The sequence below is a fragment of the Neolamprologus multifasciatus genome, chromosome 13 (genome assembly GCF_963576455.1).
Source record: "Neolamprologus multifasciatus chromosome 13, fNeoMul1.2, whole genome shotgun sequence".
Taxonomy (NCBI): Eukaryota; Metazoa; Chordata; class Actinopteri; order Cichliformes; family Cichlidae; genus Neolamprologus; species Neolamprologus multifasciatus.
Window position 1 is genome coordinate 24,359,223 of NC_140451.1, and position 21,571 is coordinate 24,380,793.

General features: G+C 39.9%; 2 protein-coding genes across 3 annotated transcripts in view; one reads left to right on the forward strand and one right to left on the reverse strand.

Moving 5' to 3' along the window:
• Window positions 1–4,307: 4,307 nt before the first annotated feature.
• LOC146505614 (uncharacterized) lies at window positions 4,308–9,284 on the reverse strand. Its single transcript, XM_085182126.1, has 2 exons — window positions 8,973–9,284; window positions 4,308–7,517 (listed from the first exon to the last, which is right to left on the reverse strand). Exons 1-2 carry the CDS (start codon window positions 9,151–9,153, stop codon window positions 6,517–6,519), a joined length of 1,182 nt encoding a protein of 393 aa, XP_085038252.1. The 5' UTR covers window positions 9,154–9,284; the 3' UTR covers window positions 4,308–6,516.
• A 4,329-nt stretch (window positions 9,285–13,613) lies between these two features.
• The window catches only part of adss2 (adenylosuccinate synthase 2), a 29,246-nt gene continuing 21,288 nt past the window's right edge, over window positions 13,614–21,571 (forward strand). The window contains exon 1 of one of the 2 annotated variants that reach the window (XM_085182120.1): window positions 13,614–13,862. In XM_085182120.1, coding sequence (XP_085038246.1) covers window positions 13,701–13,862 — 162 coding nt within the window. In that variant the 5' untranslated portion in view covers window positions 13,614–13,700. The remainder of the gene's footprint in view (window positions 13,863–21,571) is intronic. The other variant, XM_085182121.1, reaches the window with a different exon arrangement.

Here is a 21,571-nt window from a genome sequence, read left to right on the forward strand (position 1 = left end):
GGTGGGGGTGGCAGGCGAAAGGGATTTCTGTGACTGGTCTAGATTTCGTCAAATAGCAGGCCAGCTGGTTACTTTGGGTTTTTACAAATAAGCCACCAGATTATAATCCTTTTAAAACTACAACCAGAGCTTGATACTGGGTCAGAGAGAGAGAGAGAGAGAGGACACAGTTACCTATATCTAAGTATTCGTCCATGCATTTTGGCACCACAGTCTGTCTCGCACTGTTGTGGACCAGCAGCCACCTACTCTTCTTCAGAACTATAAAAACCATAACAGTCTCATAAGAGTGTTAATTTATGCACTATTAATTTATTTCCCCCAAATAAAACTGCATGGAAATGACAGTGCTAGGTGGGAGAAAAAAAAAAAACATTTTTAAGGGTAGTCATAGGGAAGTGGTCAGATTGGATAGTGTGTGCACAAAGCTCAGCGTTTAAATGCATCCTCCCAGGTCCCATCTTCTACATATACTGCAGCTGTCTGTGTTTAAAACTAAACATGGCTCAAATCGTTGTAAAGACTTGGAAACAAATTAGATACACTATCAGTGAATATTTCTCAGGCATGTTCTGGATGAACATTTCGTGACTTGGTGGATTTTCCATCGGGGAGTGCTGATAAGAAAATGCAACCCATATGGCATTATTTTCATTAAAAACACGGAGAGGTATTTATTGTTACAGAGTAGATGTTGCGAATCTGTAAGAAGTGAGACATTTTTTAATTAAATATTTTTTCAAAAAATAGCTTAAACCTGGTATTTATGAGCGAATTCCGGTGCAGAGATAAGATTTCCCTTTCGGGGATTAACTTGGTGATCGAGAAAGGAGGGTGTAATTTGAGAAATGTTTGCTTGAATTAGTGATGGTATATTCTGAATCTCACCAATAAATTAGAAGGAAATCATATTTATGGTTGGTTTGTTTTCTCACTTAATGTTGGATAAGAAATGTGCGCGCCTTCTGTGGATGCTTTACAGCACAGATGGTTTATTTTGTAACCCCGAATTCCATTTTTTATTCATGTTGCTGGTTTGTTATAAATAAGGTAACAGATGACAAACGAGGCTTTGCTTGATCCAGCTCTGTGCAGAGAGCTGGGGCATGTGAGGAAACAGCTTCTACCCCCAGCTGCAGCATCATCATCAGTTATTCTTTCTTCTTTGGAGCTCCTTTCATCTCAAAGGGTCCAGCATCTGATTTATATTTTGCGGGATTAGCAAAAGAAGGTAAAAAAAAAAAGGGTAAATGTGTCATGTGGCCTGCTTCAAGGTTTTTTCACCAACTGTGTTTGAGTTTATGCCATTTAAAACATCAGATAGCTGCAAAACAAAAACAGAAAGGTCCACCAGTATTCAGATATTTACTCAGTGAACTCACAGAAATATCTGGTGTGCAATTCACGGTGCATTTTCACAAATATGTGAACATGATGCAACTTATTTCTATTTGCCAACACTCTACTTATTAGTGTGACTATGCATGCATGTTTTATTTGACACGTTTGCTGTCCTCCTCCACACCAAACCCAACCTAACAGTGGGCGATCCATGTGTCAGGGAGAGCACATCTCTCCTCATCCACAACTGCATTCCCCTCAAATGTTCGTCCTGTGCGTTTCCTTCATTGGACAGGATGGAGAGTAACTCACTGACCCTGTTATGCGACCCTGGGTTTGTAAAATTCCTGATCATGGCTGAATCCCAGCTCAATTCAAAGTCTTATTACTATACTCAGTGCACAATATTACTTCTCAGACACCCTGCAGACACACACACAAACACACACACTGAGAAAAGCATAACCCTTCTTCTCATGAGCTCAACTGTGAGACACGTCCTGACCTACATAAGGAAAATTCCTCCAATTCCCTTGCGTAAGTTTCACATAATTTAAATCGCAGGAGATTAACCACTTGACTGTTTTTTTTTTCTCAGCAAGGTATGGGAGGATTTTATCAAATAACCTTAGTTAGGATCAAACACTGCTGCTTTATAGAGACTATACACTCTTACTTGCTGTAGCTCAGACTGTCTATAATGAAGTAGTGATTGAAGCACATCAAGCCACGTAAGGGAACTGTAAACAAATTATCTGGTGAGGTTTGAGCCACTGAGTCCCCATTTGGGCTGGACATGAACAGACATGTGGGAAATAGGTTCCAAGGATCCAGTGGTGTCTGCTGATGATCCCGTGTCTTTGTGGGTGGTTGCATAACCAGATTAGGGCAGTTAGTTTTAGGCTCTGGGGTCACTGAGGCCTGATTATGCTCTTTAGCTTTTTCAATCTGAATCGCCTGAAGCAGCTTCCCAAACACTGAGATTCCTGAATGTGCTGCTGTTCTGTGTGAAACTTTTAGGCCACATGGAAGAGATTCTTGGGAAAGGCCTAAAAAAAAGGCTTAACGAGTTCCTTAATAAGTCATAGATGATGGCGAATGTAGCTTTCCAGCTGCTGTTCTCAAGAGTGAGTGATTAAAATTGAAAAATGAAAGCTCTAGAAAAAATATAAACCATGAAAGAAAAAACATTTGAGGAGTAAATACCAAGTTTAATAAAGGTTTTGAAATCAATGCATGAACAGAGTTCGTTTAGTTGACTAAGATGTGCTACATGTCCTGATTAAGCAGGATTGTGAGGCAAGCTTAAATATAACAATTAAAATGTTCAAAAATTAACTACTGGAGGTGGAAAAATGAGAAGTTGGATAGATAAATAAAGGTTCTTGCAGTACCACCTAGTGGTAAATTATTTTCTTCTCAGGCTGGACCGAGGCATGCAAAAAGTAAAGTGGGTAAACGTTTCAGGGTAAGCTCCATTATTAACCAATCAAAACACACATACACACACTGCACAGCACACTCTCTGTGTTTTAAACTGGAGGTCATATATATCACTCAGTCTAAAAAATAAAGGACTTTTTCTTTGTAACTGAACTGAATTATTTTGTCAGTTTGCACTATGCATGTGCACATCCTGAATTAATCAGTGATAACTTCTCTTGTAAATGTAAAACTAGTTAGCCTAGAAAAACGAGAGCACATGAGTACTAGCTACACTCATGGCTCACTGGATATTTTTTGCGTTTTGTGGTTGTGTGGGAAAATCACAGTAGATCAGCAGTTTCAGCCAGTCTGGCGCCTTGGTCACTTAAACCATCTTTGTTCCTCAGCTTTAACTTCAGCAGGTTGTTTTGATTATATCTTCATGTATAAATGCATTGAGTTGCTGCCATGTGGCTGATTAGATATTTGTGTTAATGAGCAGCTGAACAGGTACCTAATGCACAATGATATAATTCACTCCCAAATTTCCCAACCTGCGCTCAGTGCACAAACATTCAGTCGCGTGCAGACTGTTTCGATGGTTTTGGATCTATTCCCTGGGTCCTTGTGTTTATCTTCTGATTTCTGTTTACTTTGTTCTGGACTTTGTTATTTTATTGGACTTATTTCAGCATTAATGCTTGTTTTTTTCATCAATCATTCTATCTCTGGTGTCCTGCTTTTGGCTTCTCTTGTCCACATAACTGATGATAATTGCAGCTCTTCTTTTACTTTTTTAAATCTGTTTTTAAAACTGTTGTTTTGTCACGTTGACCTCTGTGCTGCATATTTGAATGAATGGTGCTGTAAAAATTACAATGCAGTTTCCCACCGTAAGCAAACACACTTCTAGAGAGAAGCAATCATCTTGAAAATAAACACTCTTATTCATTAGACTGTAGTAGCCCGTGATAATTCACCACTACAGCACACTGTGGAGGTTCCATTTCCAAACTGACATCTGAAGATTGTTCACTTTCAGAGTTACATTCAGATACTCTTGAACTCATCTACAGCATGAAGGCAAAACATGTCTGGATGGAGAAACAACCAGTGAACTTTTACATCCAGAGATTCTCTGCAGGTACATGAGGTCATGTGACCAGAGCCTGCTGGCTGTGCATCACACAGACTCCCCAAGAGCTCTCGCCCAGTATGAAGTTAGTGACAAACTTGTGATGAATGTAAAGCATCTAGCTGGTAAAGAAAAGCGTCCTTTTGAGACCAAAAAAAGAAGAACTGAAAAAGAAACAGGAACAGAAACAAAAAAATGAAAAGCTTTGCTATGTAGATGTTTTTTAAACTTTTAAGCTGATTCTGAATTTCTTCCGTTAGTAGAAAAAAAAACAATTCAGCACTCGTGGTCCATCTTTACATAGAAATATAGCTCAACTTACACACTAATGCACTAATCAAGTAATAATAATAGATTGCATTTATATAGCACTTTTCAAGGCACCCAAAGCACTTTACAATGCCACTATTCATTCACTCTCGCATTCACTCACTGGTGGAGGCAAGCTACGGTTGTAGCCACAGCTGCCCTGGGGCAGACTGACAGAAGCGAGGCTGCCATATTGCGCCATCGGCCCCTCTGGCTAACACCAGGACACAACGACCAGGACAGAGAGCCCGGTGATCGAACCAGCGACCTTCCGGTTACAGATACGCTTCCCAACTCCCTGAGCCACGGTTGCCCCTACAAGTATAACCAAACCTTCGTTATTATTTTTTTAGTGATGGGAATGTCAGCTGAGCACAGAAAAATATGACTCTGCATGTATGAAAATCTTCATTTCTAAAAAAATAAATCAGTAGTGATGAATGAATGCTTGAAACTGAGCTACTTTCATCTGTAATAAGAACCTACTGCTTTGAATTAGTTGAAATGTGACCAACTGTGGTCTTTGCAGACCACAGAAGAACATTGTTTATCATACAGACACAAATAATTTTCATTCCATCATTTCTGTCTATTTGTTCCTAATGACGTGACAATGCAGCTTTGTTGTGTGTTATTGTTTTTTAAAAATATAAATGTTTTGGGGTCGCAGGTGAATCGTGTCTGCAGTGGTGAAGAGAGAGCTCACTATGAAGCTGTCCATTTATAGGCTCATATATATTTGCGATGAGCTCTGGGTTGTGACTGAAAAATTAAATTGTTGATGTATGCAGACATGAGCTCATTGTCAAGAATGTCTAGGCTCTCCCTTACAGATAGAGATGTCTTCACATTGTTTGGGTATCCAACCAGAATGCCCCCTGGACACCCCTTAAATATGGGCAAGTCCTAGGAGGACTGAACCTGATAGGTTATCACACAAACATGTCATATATGTTTACTGGAGTTTGCATGTTCTCCCAGTGTTTGTGCTGGGATAGGCTCCCGCCTCCCCACGACCCTGAATTGGATAAGTGGAAGAGAACGGACGAATGGATATTATTTGCTCTTAACAGTAAATTATTCTTGGTGTACCCAAAGATCACAGGAAGTACGTATGTGAAAAAATGTCAGTGGGATGATTAGTAGGAAAATTACTTTTAATAATAAAGGTTATAATTAATGAATCACAGAGCAGAAGAGATTTGGTTGATGAAGAGGTCGGCACACGGCTCTGAAAGTGTGACAGTGTTTTAAGTTTGCATGACCAGGCGAGCTGCAGCTGTACCAGAGAGCACATCTGCTGAACATCTGCTTACTTAAAAAAATAAGAGTGGAAAAGTGCACCGTGTCCCAGTTTGTTCTTTCTGAGCAAAATAAACCGATGACTTAACACCATTCAGATTCTGTTGTATAAAAGCAATCATTACAAACTGGACGTTATCGGCAATGTTATTGCTCAAAGTGGGGATCAGAGGTCATGTCAACAGTAAAGAGAAACATAGTGTGAAGCTCAGAGCCTGCGCTCATCAAACTGTTAAAATACTTGTCCTTCACTTTACTTTTTAGCTGTTTACACTGCTTAAATTTAAAAGAGGTTTGCAGCTTTCTTTAGCACTTTTCATGCATCTTGTCACGATGTTATAAACAAACACTTATTTAAAACCCAAGTTAAGAATTCATTTTCTGCTCCACTTTGGTTTTCTATAACACATCTTCCAGTGACATGTGATTTTATTAAAGAAAATGAATCAGATACATCAGAACATACAGATGATTAATCACAGTGTCACCTGATAGCAGCTATTAAAGAGAAACTACAAAACAACAAAGTGTTAATTTCCAGAGGAAAACCTTCCTTAAAAATTTATTTTAGGGGAAGTCATCGGACATTTTAAAGTGCTTTATTTAGTTTTGAGATTTAACTGGTGATTCTATACATGCAGCATTAAAATTCAAGTTAATTTAGTTCATGCTTCAATCGATTTCTCAAAATAATAACCTGCTGCTGAGTGCAGAGACTTGTTTTTACAAGGGTGCTGCTCAGAGGACCTAAAAGCATGTTTTTCAGGCAGTGGATGAACTGGAGGGCTGCACCGAGGACCAGAATAGGATAAATAAGGATTATTTTGAACTGTGAATCATGCAATGCCCAAGAACAAAAACATGGAGCTAAAAATAATTGAATTAGACCCACTTTAAACGTTACTGACACCTTTATAATGGGTCTTCTTGCTCTTTACAGCAAAGTTTAGCGTCTCTTTTGAACATTTTTCATTATTAAATATGAGCCCAGGGGGATGAATGAGTCAATATTTCTGAGTGTGAGTCCCCAGGTGATATTTCAAGTGTGCACTCTGTAGAAACCCTCTGCCACAGATACCACAGCGGTGAGGCCTCTCGCCTGTGTGGCTTCTCATGTGCTTCCTCAGGTGTCCGCTGTGGGTGAAACTTTTGCAACAAAAGGAGCAGCAGAAAGGCTTCTCGCCCGTGTGAATCCTCATATGTATCTTTAAATCCCCTTTGCGGCTGCACTCTTTCCCACACACGTGGCAACGATGCAGTTTCACCCCGGCGTGGCTCGCCATGTGCTCGGTCAGTGCGGTCGTGCTGTTGCACTGCTTGCCGCACATGTGGCAACATTTTGAGCCCTTGTGCGATTTGAGGTGCATGTTAAGGCTTTCGGTGGATTCAAACATCTTTCCACACACGGCACAGATGGCACCTGCGTCTGCTGAATGCACGTGGAAAGCATGATTTATCAGGTGATGGCTGGAGGAAAACGATTTATTGCACAAATGGCAATGATAGTCAGGTGCAGCAGTGTTAAAATGAGGTAACTCAGTGGATTCTCTGAAAGTGCTAAAGGGTGCCTGGGTTTGTTCAGATGAAAAACTAGCAGCAGGTCTTTCGCTTGCCCTTCCGTCCTGGACGCTTTCACTTTGGGCTAGTGTTTGTGAAGAAGATGTCAATGTGAGAGGCAAAATGAACTGAGCAGTTCTGGTTTCCTGCTCCTCCAGAAACTCCTCATCACGTTCACAGTTTTGCACTTCAGGCTGCAGAGACAGTTTTGTGTCCTCTAGCTCATTTTCCTCCCAAACAGAAGAGTGAGGTGGATATGAGGCATCAGCATCATGAAACTCTTCGGCCTGTTTTTCATCTTGCTCCTGACCAGCCCAGAGTTCGCTGTCTTCCTCTTTAATATGTCGAGGCTCTGCATTGCCCTTATGGATGCTGATGCTCGGTGTGCGCTCACATGGCTCCTGCTCAGGCGGTGACTCCTCTTTACAAACAGACAACTGAAGAACATCTGAAAAAGAAAATGTAATCTTTCTTTTTATTACTTTATTACTATAAACAAGGATTAACAATCATGTTTGTTACTCTCAAAAGGTCCTTCAAAAGCTTTCAGATGATCAAATACAAATGAACTAAAAGCTTATCATTTACTGATAAAAAGCAGATATCAGCAGTTTGCTGGTCTGGAGCATTCAGGTGTGTGTTAACACAATACTACAATCTTCCCAGGAGTGGACGTTCACCCCAACTCACCCCCTGAAGCTAAAAGAAACCCAAGAGCTACATCTCAGGCTCTATAGGACGCTGTTGTTAAAATTGGTAATGTTAAAGTTCATGGCAGTACAATTAGAAAAGTACTGAACAAGCATGGCTGTTTGGAAGGGATGCCAGGAGAAAGCCTCTTCTCTCTAAAAAGAAACAGGGCAGCAGAGCTTAGAGCAAACCCCACGACTTCTGACACAATGTCATGCCGACTGTTGGTGGTGAAGGGGTAATGATTTAAAGCTTGTTTTGCAGCCACAGGTCCTGGGCACCTTGCAAACAAACACTTCTTTGTACTAAAGTATTCTAGAGACAAATGTGTGGCCATCTGTTTGACAGCTGAAGCTTGGCAGAAAATGGGTCATGTAACAGAACGCATTGCCAAGCATAGCAGCAAATCTCCACCAGAATAGCTGAAAAAGAAAAGATTCAAGATGTTGCAGTGGCGCAATCAAAGTCCAGACTTCATCTGACTGAAATGCTGTGGTGGAACCTTAAGAGAGCTGTGTGTAAACAAATGCCCAGAAATCTCAAGATGTAACCCCAGAGATGTATAGTTGTACAGAAAGTGATTATTTCAAGTCACTGCAGCTAAAAATGGTTCCATAACCTACTGAATGATGTGGGTGCAGTGAATCAACTTTTTCACATGAGAGTATGAGGTCTTGAATAATCAGGCCCCAACACAGTGACCACAACACCTCATAGTACCTTATTATTCAAACAGTGCACGTTATTCTCAGACTGCAGGCTTACTTGCACTTCCTAGAGTTTTTAAAAGTAGAATGGGAGGCTGGGCCTTCAACTATCAGGACCATCTGCTGTGGACCCAGCTCCCACCGATACCCTCTTTACTTTTAAGATCACAATAGAAACTTGACATTTTGATAAAAGTTTATAGTTAGTGCTGGATCAGGTGGCCCCAAACCATATCTTAGTTACTACTAAGTAAATATTTAATGTTTAACTATTATTTTTTCACAACATTTCAAAATTCCTCATTGAGGAAAATCAGAAATAATATGAGTTTTAGACTGTCTTCCAGTCAGTTGCTGGAGCACAAATTAAAGTGTTAAATAGAATTAAACACACTTCACAAATTACGTTGCAGAAAATAAACTTCCTCTGCAAGGTTACATTTTAGGTTAATAATTCCAGTCTAGTCGAACACCCACAGATAAGTAAAAAATAAGACCCCACAGACCTCTTTTCTGGTTTGTCATGAACTCCAGCAGCAGACCTCTGAGTCGCTCGATCTCCTGCTGGGAGCTGCTCGCTTCTTCCTCGTATTTTGCTATCGTCCTCTCAAACACCTGAAATATTTCCTCCGCGGCGGCTGTCAGGCGCTCGGTCACGAAGGCCCTGAGAAGAAGCGGTGAAGACATTTTAGGATACGTGTTACTCTAGAAGCACGGGAAGAGGTTTTAAAGACAGCGGGGGTTGCGCTAGCTAGAAGCTACGGAAGCAGAAGTAAACAAAGTACCGAGAGGAAGAGCGCTGACAGCACCCACAAATCAGACAGGTGCTGCCCTCTGGTGGACACCAGCGAAACTGCTCGGAAACCTTTAACTGTGCATGTTCTATGCAAGGTGATTCGACTTGATGATTTTATAAAAATTATAGTTAACTCAATTAACTACCCTCTGCACCATAAAATAAATATTTAGCTTTCAGTTGCAGGAAGTCTTCATTCTCCTGTTGCTGCTTAACTGCTCACCTCAGCATCCAGTGCTTGGCCCGTCTCCTCCAGCACATTTTAGTGCATCATTTGTACTTGTATTCTGCTATTTTATATTATTTTATTATTATTATTATCATTTTGTTGTTTTCTTTTACTTCACAAATGTGTTTGATTTGTTGTGTATTTTTTACTTGTGAGCTCCTTTATTTACTTTATTTATTATAAACATAGCTTTTTCATAGTGAGTATTTGTTTTTTTCTTTTTAAGCTATTTTGATTGACTATACTGTATTTAACTGTGGCACTTAATTGGCACTAACACAGACATCTCACATTTTTTAATAAATAAAGTATATCTTTATAAAACTAAAAGAATCAAATAAAAATGTAAGCACTGTCTTTAATATTATTTTTTGTTATTTTTCACATAGAACACAAACCCTCATTCTCATTTACTCAGAAAATAGTTGAAAACTCCTGCTAAAACCAGGCAAAGATCCTGTTTATCCCCCAAGCTATCGTCCAATATCCCTTATAAATGTAAACCTTGGGTTAACTGGAAATTTTTATTTGCAACTTTACACAAATTTGGTAATCAGTCTTTATGCGGATGATGTGTTACTTTTTCTGGGGTAATTGCATTGATAAACTCTTTTGCAAGAGTATCAGATTATTCAATTAACTGGTCAAAATCTTCAGTCCTTCCGATTAATTGCTCCTTCCATAATTCTTCTTCTACACAACTGCAATCGGGAAAAATAAAATATTTAGGTATTAATGTTTCTCCCAAGCTTGCAGATTTAACTAAATTAAACCATATCCCACTTTTAAAGAAAAGTAAAAGACGATCTGGCTGGATGGAAATGTCTACCCATATCACTCAAGGGAAGGGTTGCTGCTATAAAAATGATGGTCTTACCAAAAATAAATTATTTATTCTCAATGATCCCAACTAAACCACCACAAGATTGGTTCAGATCTCTAGATATATGTCTAAATTCCTTTGGAAAGATAAACCACCACGTATAAGCTTAAAAACACTACAAAAGACCAAGGATAAAGGAGGATTAGATCTAGCTAACTTTCAGGCTTCAATTTATCTCAGGATTGCTAAAACATACCTTCTTAGACGAACCTTGCTAGATGTAGAACAACCACTTTGTAATAATCTAGAGATTTCAGACCTACCATTTATCATCTGACAGCATGGTGGGAGTTTCTAAAATTGACAGAGTCTTTATTAATCCCATACAAACGTACACCTATCTGGAACAACCCTGACATATTACAAAACAATCAATCCAATACTTAGAACATATAGTAGAAGGAACAGAATTTATTCCATTTGACAGACTAGTTACACAATATTTGATCAACAAGAAAAGATTTTTAGAATATCAACAAATTAAATCCATAGTAAAAAAGAAATTTAAACCTGGTCAAGTTGAACTACAAACACCATCAAGTGTGGTACAATTTCTTACTCTTAAAACCCCAAAATTACTTTCCAAAATATACAGATTGCTTTCTGTAACACTTTGTATTCAGTTAATTCAATACAAAATACTACATAGAGTACACTATACAGGTCATCGGATGTTCAAGATGGGCTTTATGTCCTCCAACAGCTGCTCACACTGTCAAACCAATTCACCGGACAATTATATCCACGCTCTTTGGTTCTGTCCCTCAGTTCAGAAGTTTTGGCGCGAGATATGTGAAGACTTATCGAAGTGTCTGAAATGTAACATTCCGACTTCCCCTTTAGTGTGTTCGTTGGGCAACTTAGATAATGTCACTACAGAAAAGAATATAGCCCGCATGGTTTTCACTGCCCTATGCATCGCCAAGAAAACAGTCCTCATGAACTGGAAAAATAAAAATAATCTTATTTCTAACCAATATAGAAATTATCTAATAGATTACATTAGTCTTGATACAGCCTCTGCCACCACATCAGATCAATCGCTCTGGGCTCCTTTGATCAGCTCCATCACCTAGTGGGGGTGGGGTGCCGTAGTTTGGTCCCACCTTCGCTGTTGTGATTGGTGTGGGGGCAGGGACAGGCTTGGGGCGTCGGGGGATTCCCCAGGAGCGTCTTCCTTGGAGGGCCCAACCCAGGGTTGTGGTCATGACCTGTTACGGGTTCTGGTGGCTCTTAGATGATGGTTTCCTCGTGGCTGCGTGCAGCGGGGCTGGGGGAGGGTCTGTGCTGATGGATGTGGGTTACTGACCTGGTAGCCTGGCTGCCCCAGAGTGGGACCGGGGCGGGCGTGGAGTTCTGGGGGTGCTCCGTCTCCAGGCTGGGGCTCTGGCTGGGCCTTGGGGGCTTGGGTCCTGGTTGGTGTGTCGCCAAGGTTGTGTGCGGGGGGGTTGCATGGGGGCTGCCTCCTCTGGTGCCTCTGGTGCATCAAAGTTGAAAAGCATGAAGCAATAAAATGAAAGTGTATAAAATCAAATGTTTAGTTAGGGAAATGTGCTAAAATATAAATCAAATGCATGTAAGTCAAGTAAATTTTATGTCCCCAGATTCTATTAATTTAGATTTATTGTATCACTTCTTTGTATTTTTGACTGCCACATCATTCTATTTGTTGCTGGTATTTGTCAGCAGGTAGGAACTTGAAAGATTTATGCCAGCCTGACTAGAGGACTCATCCAGTGAGTTTCGATTAATAAATTAATAAATCCACATTGTTGTTTCATTCCATAAACCAAGGTCAGAGTGAAAAACCTTTGTAGCATTAATTTATAACTGACTCCACAGAGTCTGAGTCGTGACCTGGGCCCACTGCTCCCACACTGTGCTCTCCTGTCTACCCACTTGACCATCTGTCCCACGCTGAGCTCAAAGGAAACAAAAGGGACATGATGTAAGCTGTACCTGGCACCGCTGATGTCCATCTGCAGCAGGTAAACAATTAGACTTTGTATGTAACACTTGTCTAAAAATACTAGGCAAATTGCAGACATACTTTTATATTGTTTTATTTTAGGTTTTTTTTTCATTGCTGAGCCTTTGTCAAGGAAACAGTTTCAACCAAATGTAAATAGCTGACTTTATATAAAGGATGTTTTTATATCTGGTTTACCTTACATGAAACAGCACCACATGGCTCCAGTAATGCTCCAGGGATATTGGCCTTGCATGCATTATGATCACCAGCAGAGGGAGCTGAATAATAAGAAAAACATCTCATATGCAGTACAACAAGACTGCGCGTAAGTATGTTTTAACTTGGTTTTAATGAAAAGCTTGCTAGTGTTTCTATTTATTTCACTCCTTGACTAGCAGGACTGAAGTCTGCAGAATATTTGCTTACAGTCAGATTCTGAAAACTTTAAAAGCTCAATATTGCACATGTTTTTATTTGACTTATTCCACTGTGGTTTGAAGCTGCAACTGCAGAGGTCCTTGTGGGTTTTCAATCCAAACTTCTGTATCTTAATTGCGATTTCAGACTCATGCACAGAGTGTACCGCAAGCTCAAACAGCCTTCATGTCTAATATGTAAGTTCATGTATTCGATCACAGATTAAAGACGAGAGATTATCAGCTCAATGACTTGCACTCTCTGGTGAAATGTGATCTGTCATGATTTATTTTATGGCCACTGTGGCATAATGTGGGATAATCTGCAAATAAAGTTGTTATGTTATTACAATTAAACACCAACAATGATAATAATAAGTTTCATAAAGTGCTTCCCACGTACTTTATGCACCCACCGCAGGTATTTCTCCAGCTTTTATTGAGAAAATGAAATTAGTCTTTACCAAAATAGTAATAAGTGTGTTATTAACTGTTAAACTTCCTAATATATTAGCCTCCAGGCAATCAAAACATGCATATATTTATTAAGAGGAAAAATTTAATCTTTTCTAAATCTAAGAATCTACTGGAATTTTTGAAATTACTTAAAGAACATATCCTTTCTTTCTTTCTTTCTTTCTTTCTTTCTTTCTTTCTTTCTTTCTTTCTTTCTTTCTTTCTTTCTTTCTGTTTAAACTTCCATCAAGCAAACAAACAAATATAGGAATATTAACATTGTGCGAGCTCAGAAAGTTTGCTATAGGAAAGAATAATAAAGTACTAAATTTAACCATCTCACCATTTTATTGTGAAAGGACTGGGAAGAAGAATTTTTCGCACATGCGTAGAATAAGCCAGGTTTCCGGTTCGGGTCAGTCGCTGGTAGTTCCTCCAGTCTAGGTCGGTGAGGAGTGGAGACAGCCAGGGACCGAGCTGAAATGTCGGACAGCGGGAGTCAGGAAGCCCCGAAGACACGGATACCCAGGCCGACGGTTGGCAACAAAGTGACCGTGGTACTCGGCGCTCAGTGGGGCGATGAGGGGAAGGGGAAAGTTGTGGATCTGCTGGCACAGGACGCGGACATGGTGTGCAGATGCCAGGTACGTTAGGTGAGCTCTGTCGTCAGGAGAGAGTCCGCAGGTAACCGCTGCTCGTTAGCTGAAACACCCGCCTCTCTGATGTTCTGCCGCATTCTTTATGAAAACCTACTGTCAGCTTCCGACTTCCAGCCACTCAGTGGGAGCTGTCACGCCACGGAAATATTGCGCGAATCATGCAAATACGAATCTGTACCAACTCGACAGCAATACGTTCAGCTCCTTTTATACAGCACATCTGTTTCGTGCCGGGCTTCACCCGTACTGTCCCGAACTACAAATACACAACATAACAGGTGCGATTTCACCAATTTCACACCTCGTGAAAGTGGTTAGCACCGGAAAAAGCGGGGTCTTCCTCCCCCTTTTTTCTGTCATCCTCACAAGACCGTGTGAATTGAATCCAACAAGCCAGCGACTATTTCCTGGCTGACGAACACCCCAGGCAGGCAGGCTGGCTCTCTGTGTTTTTGCTAAAGTCACCTTGAATTCCTGCTAGCTGCCTAGCTCCCCAAACACCTGTAAAGCTGTGGTGACTTCATGTGCACACGTAAAACAGATACCTAGAGCTAATTATTTGAAGAGAGAAGGCGCAAAACAGCGGCTATCCTCGGTTTGTGTTTATTCTAGCCGAGCTCTTCATTAATTCTTGTGTCTTGGCGGTATTGGCACAATTAAAGTTATCTTAAGGCATTTTCCCCTTCTTTCTTTTCTTCTTTTAAGCCTTAATTGCTGTTGGCCTCAAAATTGACCCGTGTTGACATTTGACAGCGTTTCAAACGTCACCAAAAATACACAAAAATATAAACTTTAAAAATGTGCAGGTACTGCAAACTCTAACACACTGATGCTGTTGCAGTCAAACTAGAGAATCTTGAAACTCTGAAGTTGTACATGCCATGTCTCTGTATATGTTTTTATGGGACAGTGGTGACATGCGATGTATCTGTGCACCTGCTGGTCTCTAAAGTGTCATGGGGGGGGGGAATTGCTAAACAGTGCAATAGTAAAACAGCACAGGAGTGATCGTGTATGGGGGCACAAAAGGAATAGAGGTCATACAGAGGTCAAAGGTTTCCTTGAGAGAGGGTACCTCAGTGCCACGGTGGAAAAGTGGGTAATGGTGTTGCTTCACATAAATAAGGTTCCTGGTACCAAGCCTGTCTGCGTGCAGTTTGCCTATATGAGTACTCCTTTTCCTTGTACAATCCTACGACACACATTGGTGAGTTGATCATAGATGTGAGTTGCAAAAAGTGCCTGAAGTTTACAGTACTGTATGAATATGTGGTTACAGTGTAACTTGCAATTAAACGCACTTTGAGTGGTCAGTGAGGTTATTTTTCTCCAAAAACAAGCGTTGTAAAACCTGAAGAATGCCCCCTTCCTGCTTTCTGAAGCATTAATTAAGGATTACTAATTGATTACTAATAATCAGCATTTGTTGTAGACACTCACTTTACCTCCTAATAAGTGACGCACTTCAATGAAGACTTTACATATACTCCAAAATGCTTTTGTATGTTTTATACAAAAGCATTTTAGAGCCATGTTTATACAAATTCAAAAGTAGATGGAGAGACTGGCACAAGGACTGTTTTCAATACTTGGATAAAAATCCTTTGCGGTCAATGACTGCCTGAAGTGTAGAACCCATGGGCGTCACCAAATGCTGCGTGTCCTCCCCTGAGATGCTCTGCCAGACCTTAACTGCAGCCAGCTTCAGCTGCTGCTTGTTTGTTTGCTCTCTTGGGTTGAGATCAAGTGACTAACTATGCCATTGAAGAATATCCCCTTCCTTTGCCTTGTACGGTTTCTTTTAGAGCATGCTTTATTTACATTGTTCATTTGCTCTGTGAAGCGTTGCCTGGTCAGTTTTGCAACAGGGAGATTTGGGTGAATCTCCATGTTATAAGGAATATTGACGTGACACTTATGGTCCTCTGTAAGCATTACCACGATGGTCACAGAGTGGCACAGCTTGCTTTTAGAGAGATTTTAGTGTTTTAGCTTTTTAAAAATCTGTTAACTGCATAGACAATGGCTAGAGCCACTCATTGGTTCTTTTGACCATCTTTTGAAGCCAGACATGACAATTGAGGCCTGACTGTGACACAGAGGACACTACACACTCATTGGCTAACAACTTGTAGTTGACAAAATCATGTGCCAGTGAGCATACCCTAAGTAGTCCTCCAGACTCTAATAATGACCACAATTTACAAAATGAATTTCACCTTTCATTTAGCAAGACTAAAGACCGAGCCCAGAATCTCAGATAGAATAAAATTAAGCTTGCTAGTGAAATGGTGACAGTACAAAGACTACAAGGACTTTTGATTTGCATCCACTGTGGTTTCCTCATGCAAAATGAGTGGATTCTTTACTTTAAAATACTCGGATATGTTATCCCTGGGCTTTTAATATGCCTCTCCTCTTTTTGTCCAGCCTGTATCTGCCCTTGATCTGCTTAAATAAAAAGGTTTCAAACCCTCAGTTAAAAAGAAATGCTTCAAACACTGCTGTTAATGTGGAAAGCAACAGAAAGAAGACTGCTGACGTCTGGCAAGGCTGCATCAGACTGCTTATATTAGGGCTGTGATGTATGTTGTTACGCATCATACAGTGTCTGGATTTGAAATGCAGTAACCTTATGTTTTGGACTGGTTTAGGTATTGCCTTAGCAACAAAACATGCAAACTAGTCAGCTGAGTGTGTTGTGTTTGCAGAACAATGCGCAGTACTTCCTATTTTGGAAGAAAAGGCATCAAACCTTTGCAGATGACAAACAGGCAGTTTGTCAGCCTGAATCTGCGCATGTAATGCAGTGAGGAGTGGGGAAGCAAACTAATCACAGTATGTTTTACAAGCCTGCCAGGCTTATGCACCAGGTTTATTTTTTTCTTTTCTAGGCAAAAGCTTCAACGGTTAAGTCTGTCTTTGTTAACTGTTTTTGTATGCATTTAAACAAAAAGCAGGTGAAATTAAATACTTTATCTCTCTGTCACAATGAGGTAAAATGTGATTTTGGTACTTCCTCTTCATGCTGTAAGAGGGAAACAAATAAAAACCCCAGTGTCTCCCTCCTCTTTCCAGTAATCCGGCTGTGCCTACGCACAATTAATAACAGCGTCAGGATAGTCCACATCAATTCACTGCAATGTTAATTTATCAGATTGGCTCAGAAACACACTGGTTTAAATTCTTCTTGGCAAGGTGTGAAAATCTGATTCAGAGGTTTGAAACTTGCTTGAGAGAAGTGCTTTAAAAAAAGAAAAGCATCACACCGTTTTCACCTTGAAGATCTGATGACTAACATATGGTGAATGCATTTGTGATGTGTTGTTCTGGCCTCCAGCACTGTAACTTTTTTTGAAAATTAGACTCAAGATAGTCCTTTCAGCTCACCCCCTAGCTCATGGGTGTCAAATATAAGGCCTGGAGGCCAGGATCGGCCCATTAAAGACCCCAATCTGGCCAGCTGGATGGCTATGGAAAATGTGAAGGAGGGCATAGCAAAGCAGTAATTCTTTACCATGTAGACAAAGTGAGGCAAAATGTTGAAATATCTCTTCTTTGTCTTATATTAAAGTATCTAATTGATTAAATATGCAGTTAAACTTTTTTTACACTGTCAGAAATTGGAGTTTCACCAGTCCATCCCACATAAGATCAAAGTAAGCTGTTTGTGGCCCTCGATATAAAATAAGTTTGACATCTCTGCTCTAACTCAAGCTCAAACTTGCACTCTTCCAATAAGTAGACTCACAAAGCTCCTACCAAGTGAACTGGCAAAATATTAACCATATCCTCTAATCAGGCAGCGATACCAAAGCAGTTAAAATGCATAATAAACATCTCAAAATTATGATTTAAATCTGTTTGACAGCAGATGGGGTGGATTTCCTGTTAAACTGATAAGCGCTATAAGCAAACCTTGGTCTTAATAAAAAAGCAAAGCTTAATAACACCTTGTGATGTGCACTTGGTTCAATTTTAATTAAAATTCTAATGTTGGCTTCCAAAATTATAAAACAAGATACTGAGATAAAACAATTACTGCGCCACATTTATTGCTCTCCACTCAAAAAAGTCCAAATTAACCGACACAACAGTCTGTGGCTTCTTTCTTTTTTTCAGCTGAAATATAATTAATGTTTACGGAAGTCGATGTAATTATACAGAATTGCTCGATAAGCCTAGAATTACTTTTGGAAAGTGCGTGTATAAACCTGTCAAATAATTTCAACAGGAGCCAAAATAATTGTGGTTTATAATTCTGCTGCAATCAAACAGCCCAGCCTCTTTCACTAATGCAGACGTTCCAGTGAATCTGCCGAGTGCTCGCGAAAACTGGTTGTTCAGGAAACTCCCTTTTCCGTCCAGTTGTCTGTCAGGCGACCTGCACAGACGTGCTTCCCCTCACTGCATTATGATGTTATGACATGTGTGCTTGATGTGTAAGTGAGCGGTGAAGTGCTGCAGCAGGCACCCTTAGTCTTTTTATAAAATCAGCTTTGCCAAGCAGTCCTGCTCGGTGTCCCTTACAGCCCAGACCTAAGATGCTGTTGGTGACAGTTGGGTGTGTGAGTCAGAGGTGTGTAGCAGACAGGGCGTGATACTAGCAAAACACATTTACAGTAATATATTTCTGTACAAGCTGCTCACACCTTTTAAACGTTTAAACATTTGTTGATGTGGGATTGAAATGACTCAACACGTACTTTAATAGCTGATTATTTAAGTAGCTTTCTAAACAACAGCTCCAGATTGTCATATTTTTATTTATCATTTTGGACAAAGTGTTTTTCACTATTCAGACATTTTACAGTTAAAAGTTTAGAGTGGCTCGATCACCTGATCGGAGATGGGAAACGTACCTGACGCAGAACAAAGGGCTGTGAAGCAAGGTCATCAGGTGAAACTGATAATACTTCCTCTCAAGTTTTAAAGCCAATTTTGTCCAGTTTTGTTTACAGTGTAGGTTTAAATTACAGTGGTTTGTATTATAATGATGTACGAGTTCAGCTGGAGACGCGGTTGCCGCACGCCGACTCAGTTTCTATAGAGATGTTTGCAAAAAGAAACGAAAACAGAGACTGTTGCCCTGTTAGCCCTTCGACTTTGATGCATTTGGTCTTTCAAGACTTAAAAGGATCTGATAAAAATCGTATAAATCGTCTGTAATGAACTGAAGTCAGACCTTCCTACCAGAAAAAGAGGGGAAATATCAAACCACGGCAGGATTTTTCCTGGCTCAAAACAGGGATTCACATAAGGAGAACTAATCATTAGTTTTTATATGCAGGAAAGCTTCTGCACAGTGACCAGTTAGAGGCAGATGCTGGCGGTCAGTTTGAAGTTAAAGACCCCTGGGCACAACTGTGTGGTGGGACCTCAGCAACTTGGTTTGATTCAGCTAATCTCATCGATAACACAGTCAGATCTACTGCTCACGGATTAATGTTGAAAGAGCAATAAAGTATAGAGCTCAGAGAGCTTCTTGGGTAAAATACTCTTGCCCAATTAGAAAAGGAACTTTCTTTGTTGAACAAAAAATAAATAATAATGCAGGTAAAATATTCTCTCGATATTCATTGCTTTGGTCGAGAGGTGCAGAAACCCCTGCACTGGTCAGGGCAGCCTGGCTCCTTCATTTAGATCTGACCAAAGTTTCACGTCATAAATTCACTGCATTGCTAGTTTTTCCATTTTCCTCCATCACTTCTGTTTCATTCGTGTTTGCAGTACTGTATCCTTTAGCCAGCTGACTCTGAGAGTTATTACTAGCCTCACCAGTGTGTATGATGAACTACTGTGTTCTACCAATGATATCATTTAAATAGATCTGCGTTTTGGTAATATATAGATTGAGGAAACATTTAAACAAATACAGTTACATTGTGTTTTTTTTTTTCATTTGCCCGTTGGATGGGCTCCTAACTGTACATGAGCATGAACCCAGAATGGAGTGGAACAAAGCCTAGGTTTAGCTCATCTGGCCAAAGGATATCTCAGTCTCCTTCTGTGCTTCTTTTTTGGGCCTTTATTTATTCATTTATTTTTGAGTGGAAGGCCAAAACTTTTTAGAGGGGGCTTCTAAATCTTTTTGAAAACCCCCGATCTGTTAAGGTTGCTCGGGGTGTGATTACATCCAGCCTTAGCTTAAACTACCTGCCTGTTTTATGTTTTTTTGTTTGCATCACAAAGAAGAAAAGTAAGTGTGAGCATCCTCAACGGCTAGTTAATATCTTATAAATATACATACATGCCCCAAATTCTGGAGTATGGTATTTGATTTTATTTAATGATTGATTCATAAGATGTAGTTAATCTTTTGCAGCATTGTAAGGTAGTACAGAACATGACAGTGACCTGCAATTTAGTGTCAAAGTACACTTGAGTAAGGCAAATGGTTGCCAACAAAACATGAGCCTGTTTAGGAGGAAGATCCTGTCCTCACCATGACTCCCTGTTTCTCAGAGACAAAGTGTTAGGTACAACTGATCTGTTTGGCAAAGTTGTTATCTGGCATTAAATGACTGAACAGAACGGAGTTGGTGCTGACCTGTTTTAACTGTTTTGCACGTTACTTGATTCACATGAAAAGTGGCAGCGCTAATAAAAAGTCCCTGTTTTTGTGCTAACACATGGGATTCAGTGTGGTAACGTGAACAGTTTGGTGAGGCGTCAAAGCTCTCTGCTTCTGAGGAGTTTTTAAAAGAAGTCAAATGTAATAACTATATTTAGAATTTTTTTAAAAAGCAGGATTTGTGGTTGAAGTAGTCCAGTGTTTTCCCAAACTCTCAAAACCTCTATGAAAAGTGTTTCTTTCTCCAACTGCAGATACTGTGTCCCATCAAGCATCACTTTTCCTGCTGTGGTATATCACAGTATTTTCTGTGAAAAAAAACAAAACAAAATTTATCTGATGGAAATCTGAGATATAAATACTGAGTCGTACCCAGTCTCTGAAAATGTAAATGTCTTTGAATCTACTGAATCCACTGCTGTCTCTGTGTAAAACTCTGTGGATGACATTTGTAAAAAAACAGGTTTATCTTGCAGGTAGGATCTAATAATGAGTCTGATGAAAAGCATCATGTTTATCATCAAGTCTGAGTGTTATTCATAGCAACCTAAATGTAATTATCATGATCATACTCAAAAAGTCATTCAGACTCTAAGTTTTTATTGAGTTTTTGGCCACCTGCTGAATGTAAGTTGAATACTTTCTATCAGTTCTAGCGATGTCTGCCTGCTGTTCGGCGTTTGGTATGCCCAGTGGGTTTGAGCAGTTTGGGGTTTTTTTCCCAGTGCTATTAGTTGTAAAAGTAAAAAAAGAAGTGTGAACATCAAAACCGCTGAACTGAGATCTTTTTGGAAATCGATGCTAACTAAAAGATCAGATGCGCCAGCAGGACATCGACTTACCCAACTTACCATTCTGACATAGCAGTAAAAACAGAGACGTTGAGACATTCAAATCTTATACAATGAGTAGAAGTTTCTGCTTGCTCATTTCTAAGCTGCTTATTTTTGCAAAATAAATGAAATCTGAGACCAACGAGTGCTTTTCAAAAGTATTTGCATCACAACATTAATGAGAGGATGGGGCAAAAAAATGCATTTTAAACACATTAACCAAATAAAGATCCAAAGATTGGATCAGCTTAAGATTTCTTAAAGCTGAAGCCAAATAATCTGTAAAT